Source organism: Scardinius erythrophthalmus (genome assembly GCF_964197995.2).
Source record: "Scardinius erythrophthalmus genome assembly, chromosome: 8".
NCBI classification, from domain to species: Eukaryota; Metazoa; Chordata; class Actinopteri; order Cypriniformes; family Leuciscidae; genus Scardinius; species Scardinius erythrophthalmus.
Window position 1 is genome coordinate 48,274,510 of NC_138228.1, and position 7,069 is coordinate 48,281,578.

At 41.3% G+C, this 7,069-nt stretch overlaps 1 protein-coding gene across 1 annotated transcript in view; it reads left to right on the forward strand.

Annotated features, from left to right (window-relative positions):
* The window catches only part of chrnb4 (cholinergic receptor, nicotinic, beta 4 (neuronal)), a 43,084-nt gene extending 36,339 nt beyond the window's left edge, over positions 1-6,745 (forward strand). The window contains exons 5-7 of the mRNA XM_081372850.1: positions 761-1,499; positions 3,283-3,570; positions 6,389-6,745. Coding sequence (XP_081228976.1) covers positions 761-1,499; positions 3,283-3,570; positions 6,389-6,550 — 1,189 coding nt within the window. The 3' untranslated portion in view covers positions 6,551-6,745. The remainder of the gene's footprint in view (positions 1-760; positions 1,500-3,282; positions 3,571-6,388) is intronic.
* The last annotated feature ends 324 nt before the right edge of the window (positions 6,746-7,069 follow it).

Below are 7,069 nucleotides of genomic sequence, written 5' to 3' on the forward strand. Positions count from 1 at the left end.
ACATCCGTTTACTGCATCCTTGTTGAATAAAAGTATTATTACTATTATTATTAATAAAATCCCCAAACTTTTGAATGGTAGTGTATGATGGTTTCCACACAAATCTGACTGATAATAATCATAAAAGTTTCTTGATCATCAAATCATCATATTAGAATTATTTCTGAAGGATCATGTGACACTGAAGACTGGAGTAATGATGCTGAAAATTCAGCTTTGATCACAGGAATAAATTACACTATACTATATATTAACATAGAGAACATTGTTTTTCTTTAAAATTGAGTCAAGAGTTCTATATAGAACGTTTTCCCTAAGAGTGTATATAATGCTCTAGAACATTAAACATGATTCATTGTCAAATGAATCGCATGTGTTGTTTGATGTTCACTGTTATGTATTAAAGGCACAATATGTAAGTTTTCGCCGCTAGATGTCGCATCCCCCCCCCCCATTTTTTGATCAAATAAATGCAGAAGAGACTTGATTATTCCAAACGTTTGACCGCACGAGTATATGTATTTTAATATATGTAATAATAAATTGTTATTTTAAATATAAATAACAGTTTTTTTTAAATATATACATGCATATGTGTACAAAATTATGATACACAGCACACGCACATATATTTTGTAAACACAGACTTTTATTTTGGATGCAATTAATCGCGATTAATCGTTGCGCAGCACTTTAATGTATGTAATAATAATTGTAAGTAAAATGCCCGTTCAGTAAATGTATTGTGTGTGTTCCCCAGTGCTGACGGCACGTACGAGGTGACGGTCTTCACCAACGCAATCGTCCTGTTTAACGGCAGCATCGCATGGCTCCCCCCCGCCATATACAAGAGCGCCTGTAAGATAGAGGTCAAGCACTTTCCCTTCGACCAGCAGAACTGCACTCTGAAGTTCCGGTCCTGGACGTACGATCACACCGAGATCGACCTGGTCCTGAAGACCGCGGTGGCCAGTATGGACGACTTCACTCCCAGTGGAGAGTGGGATATCCTGGCTCTGCCGGGCCGGAGGACTGTCAGCGATCTGGACCCAACTTACGTGGACCTGACCTACGACTTCATCATCAAGCGCAAGCCTCTGTTCTACACAATTAACCTGATCATCCCGTGCGTGCTCATCACGTCGCTGGCCATCCTGGTGTTTTACCTTCCCTCGGACTGTGGAGAAAAGATGACGCTGTGCATCTCAGTTCTGCTGGCGCTCACCGTATTCCTCCTGCTGATCTCCAAGATCGTGCCGCCCACTTCACTAGACGTTCCTTTGATTGGGAAGTACCTGATGTTCACCATGGTGCTGGTCACGTTCTCCATCATCACGAGTGTGTGTGTGTTGAACGTGCACCATCGTTCCCCGAGCACACACAGCATGCCGGCGTGGGTCAAGCTGGTGTTCCTGGTCCGGCTCCCGGCGCTGCTGTTCATGCAGAGACCCCGAGGGAACCCGACTCGTGGGAACCGGCGTCTGCCTGACCACACCCTGGTAAAAACAAAAATATGCTAAATATGCTTGCAGGCAGACTAATTCTGTATACTTCAAGATACGCGCCTATCACTGTATTCATATATAAACTCCTTCAGAATTATCAACAGCTATCGCGTTTCTCAGGAACCAATTACCCTCCTCCCTCCCCAGCTCCACCTCTATACTTGCAGCCAGACTAATTCAGTATACTTCAAGTGTGTTAATCAGGGTTTGAAATTAACACCCGCCAATTGTGGGTAAAAATCAACAGGGGCGGGTAACGCTGTCAAATCACTAGCCAATTTGGCGCGTTACTTATTTACTCACTTTGCTGGGGAAGTTCGGTAAGCCAAATCTGCGCATATTTAGCACAAATACTCATGAGTCATCATGCTAAGGGTAGGATTCTTAATGGGTATGTATATATATATATATATTTATATATATACTGTATATATATATATATATATATATATATATATATATATATATATATAAGCTGTGACGTAGTTAATCTGCTTCATTTCTTTCTTTATATTTTTTATTTATTGGTTAGTAGAGGTTCTGAATGGAGAATTTAGAAGCCAAATTGGTCGGTGAGTGAAAAAGTTTATTTCAAACCCTGGTGTCAATGATTAGTTAAATTGAAGTGTGCTATTTTGGAACAACTAATTTTGTACTAAGTATATTCTAGTTGTAATTAAATTGTAGTAAAGCATAACTTTACGTGTACTTTTTTGTGCTAAATTGGAACAATTCAAGTATACTTATACATTAAGTATATGTCTGTGTAGGGACTAATTACATGCTTGATTAGTGAAATTAAAGTGTACTTTATTTGAGTTACAAGTACATTACAAATTCATTACGAGTGTCTTCGAAACATTCAAGCAATATACCATAAGTGTATTATATTTGAGTAAAAAGTGCATGCTCAGTAATACCTTCGGCTTATTCCAAATACTACAAATTGCACTTTGTCTTCAATAACAAATGCACATTAATAAACAAATAATACTTAGCTGTACTTTGTACAATATACTGTTGTATACTATAATGTATTTTGATATATACTTTCAATGCATTGTTACAATGATCATTTCCAGCACACAGTTAAAAATATACCTACAATATGCAAATAAATACACTTTTTAAAAAATAAACAGATTTTTTTTTTTTTTTAAATATACTAAAGTACAATTATGTTAAAGTGTGTTAAAAGTTGTATTGTGGAAATATGTAAAAGCATGATGCTGCTAATATACTATTAATATATTTTAAGAACATTTTTTGTTAGTACATTTGCAATGTAGTCAAGTCTCCATCTCCAAATACAGCGCTTTTAACAATATAGATTGTTCCAGCTGCTTTACAGTGATAAAAGGAAATTTATGTAACATACATTGTTTTGGCTTTGCAGCAGCTCTAGAATAAAGTTATTGTCCAGCTAAAGTTAGTTTTGATTGTACACACTTCCTGGTTCTGGTAAGAACTCGAGCTGCTGCGTTTTGGACCAGATGTAGTTTGTTTATTTAGCGTGCAGGGCAACCACCCATAAGAGCATTACAATAATCTAGCCTTGAGGTCATGAACGCATGAACTAACTGTTCTGCATTGTCATTGAGAGCTTATGTTGAAATTTAGATATATTTTCAAGATGGAAGAATGCGGTTTTACAGATACTAGACACGTGACTTTCAAACGAAAGATTGGTATCAAACAGCACCCCCATTTGCGGCCCAATGTAGTTTTGAAAAAGGGAATTATTTCAAATACAATAAAGTATACTTTTTTCCTCCAGGGCAGGTCTCTGTTGGGTCTCGGATGCGCAGCTCCTGGTAAATCCGGCATGTCCTCGTCTGCGTCTGCGCTGCTGGCTTCGACTCTCTCGTCACCGGGACACTTTTACAACAAGGGCCCTCAAACGCACTACAGCTCCGGCTCTCGGAGAGGAGACCCACGGGCCTGTGGCTCACAGGACCTGAGAGGGAACAGGCCGGCTGCAGACTGGGGATCTGAGGTTCAGGAGGCTGTCGATGGCGTTCGCTACGTGGCCGATCACATGATGGGAAATGATGATGATCAAAGCGTGAGTGACTTTCTCTTCCCAGATACATTATTGTTTAAAGAAATTCTCTTCTGCTCACCAAGGCTGCATTTATTTGATCAAATGTAAAACAGCTGTTTTCTATGTGAATATATAGAAAATTATATAGAATTTATAGTAAATAGTAAATATATATTCCAGTCTTCAGTGTCACATGATCCTTCAGAAATCATTCTAATATGATGATTATTATCAATGTTGAAAAACTATGGAAGCTTGTTTCCGTCACAGAATGAAAAATAAAAAAGGAAATTGCAACTTTTTTTCTCACAATGGTGAGTTTACAGAATTGCGTGATATAAAGTCGCAATTGGGAGTTATAAAGTCAGAATTGCATGATATAAAGTCGCAATTGTGAGTTACAAAGTTAGAATTGTGTGATAAAAAGTCGCAATTGCAAGATATAAAGTCAGAATTGCGTTGTAACAAGGACTCATGTTTTATTCTCTTTTTCCACAATTAAAACAAAAGTCACGCGTTACAGCGCATCAAAATACTCAGTCCAACACAATAAATGATACTGCTCTCCAGAGCATTCACACACACCTTGGCACAAGTCCTCAGTTCATCTCTCTCTCTTTCTTGGTCTCGTTTCCCAGTGGCTTTATCTCTCCATGTTTCTCCATGCCAATTACTGAAACAAGACACAGGTGTTTGTCATATACACTTGACCCACTTACACACCGCTTGTCTCCCGGCTCTCTTTCCTGTCACAGACCTCTCTAAACCACGCCCCCCTCGCCACATGCCCCTTTGGATACTTTGATACAGGCTATAAGGGGATCTGCCAGTACCCTTTCGTTAAATCCAGTGTCAAATAAACCGAGCGGTGCCTAACTGATCAAGCCATTCATCAACCCGTGGCATTGGATACGCGTTGAATTTCGACTCAGCATTTACTTTGCGGTAATCCACGCAGAATTGGACAGAGCCGTCCGTTATAGGCACTAAAACTATCGGGCTCGCCCAATCACTGTCGGATTCGTCTATTACCCCCATATCGAGCATCGCCTCTAATTCAGTCTGAACCACCTTTTTCTTGTGTTCAGGTAAGCGATATGGCTTACTGCGCACCACCACACCCGACTCGGTCTCAGTATGGTGCTGAATGAGATTTGTTCGACCGGGTAGCGGCGAGAACATATCGGCAAACTCTGCCTGCAACCTGGCCACATCAGTGATCCGGGACGGCGAATATGATCTCCTCCAGGGGCCAGAGCGAGAGATTGAACCTTGGCGCTCACTTCTGGCCCGACATTCTCCTCTAACTGTCGTCGCCAGCATCACTGACTCCGCCTCACTCCATTTTTTAAGGAGGTTGAGGTGATAAATTTGACGTGCTCCACTCCTATCCAACCGAACTACCTCATAATTGAGATCTCCAATTCGCTGAGGGTCCTTGCCACTTCGCAAGTAATTGGGAGCAATACAAGGACTTACATTTTTAATGTGCGATTAAATCGTTCCACCAGGCCGTCAGTTTGTGGGTGATAGACGCTTGCGCGAATTGATTTCATTCCCAATAATTCGTAAAGTTTGCGTAATGTACGTGACATAAACGCCGTGCCCTGATCAGTGAGGACCTCTTTCGGGATCCCTACTCGAGAGATTACACGAACACTCTTGGCACTCTTCTGCGGAGCACCACTGCCTAGGGGTATCGTGTTGCATAGTCCACTATCACTAATGAAAAGCGATGCCCACGTGCCGATCGTTCTAATGGCCCGATGAGGTCCATCCCAAGTCTTTCGAAGGGGACCTGCATTAGAGGAAGAGAGCGCAGAGGTGCTTTTGGGGAGCCCGGCAGATTTACCAGCTGACATTTACCAACTGATATTCACGCCAAGCCGCCCACTACCTGCGCACGCTCTCGTGAATGCCCGGCCAAAATCATCGGGTCATGAGACGATTTAGTGTCGTTGCTTGTCCTAAATGTCCAGTCATGGGATGACAATGAGCCGCCTAGGAAAGCATTTCCCGACGGCTTTTTGGCACTAATAACTGAGTTGTATTTTGTTTGGTCTGAGTATCTTTGAAAATATCAAAATATGGATAGGAAAGCGGACAAGCAGAATGGAGAGGTTGACCGTCGATAGAACGGACCTGTTCAAAAAAAATGTTTTTAGACTTATCCTGAGATTGTTCCAGGGGAAAATCATCGCGCTCAGAGAGGATCAGCCTCACAATTGTTCTCTGTTCCCCTGGTTCAACTCTCGGAGGTCCCGGTTCAGCCTCTCCCACCTGCACAGACGACCCCTTTTCCTGCTTTTTCTTCCCACAATAGACATCCGCACATAAATATCCCAGTAATTCAGTAAAATCAGGCCAATTTGTTCCCAAAATTAGCGGATGTCAGAGGTGTGGGTTAACTGCCACCTCTACACTATGCTTTTGTCCCATTTTTTCAGTGGAAACACAATTAGCAAACAGAGGTTACATTCATGCTTTAGCCAAAGCACATCGATCGTGTCCTTAAATCAATCCTGGAGGAGAGAGAGAGAGAAAGAGAAAGAGAGAGGAGAGAGAGGAGAGAGAGAGAGAGAGAGAGAGAGAGAGAGAGAGAGAGAGAGAGAGAGAGAGAGAGAGAGAGAGAGAGAGAGAGAGAGAGAGAGAGGAGAGAGAGGAGAGAGAGAGAGAGAGAGAGAGAGAGAGAGAGAGAGAGAGAGAGAGAGAGAGAGATGCTTGTTCAATAGCAGTTGCTCAGCACTTGTTGACACTCGCATTCTCATTCTCCCTTGTTCTGTTTCCTCAGCCCTCGTTAGTGGTCATTAACTGCATTAATGAGGTTTTCTCTGTCTAGGTCATCGAGGACTGGAAGTATGTGGCCATGGTGGTGGATCGCTTGTTTCTGTGGATCTTCGTGATCGTGTGTGTGGTGGGAACTCTGGGTCTGTTCCTCCAGCCGCTCTTCCAGAACCATGGCGTTCCCATCCAGGAGAACCCCAAACGGGACGGCATATGAGGAACTCACACTCTCTGTGACACAACTCTGAGACTTTATTTTGATTGAGTGTCTTGAGAGTGAACTGATTTCCACATTTTTTTTATTGTAATCAGATGCACTAGTGGCACTAAATGGAATTGTAGAAATTATGATTGTTTTCATACAGGTTTCACTCCCCTTGTATGCCATTGGTCAGATAAAGCAGTTAACCCCACCCACGACTCACGCTATTGGTTGAGCCATTGTTGGTCACTTTTTTTTCACTTTTCAAAGACATAAACCTACAAATGGCCCATTCAGTCTCTGCATATAAGCTGGGATAAGATTATTTTGATGTGAACAGAAATTTCACACTATTAATAATTCTAAATGTGTTTACACTGAAAAAAATGGGTGTTTTGGTCATTTACTTTTAGTTAGAAATGACTAGTTAATTTCACAAATTAATTACAAAGAAACGGCAAGTAAGACATTGAATTAAATGGGCTTTTTTTAAGTAGACTGAAATCGTATAATAGTCTTTAATTTACAATTTTG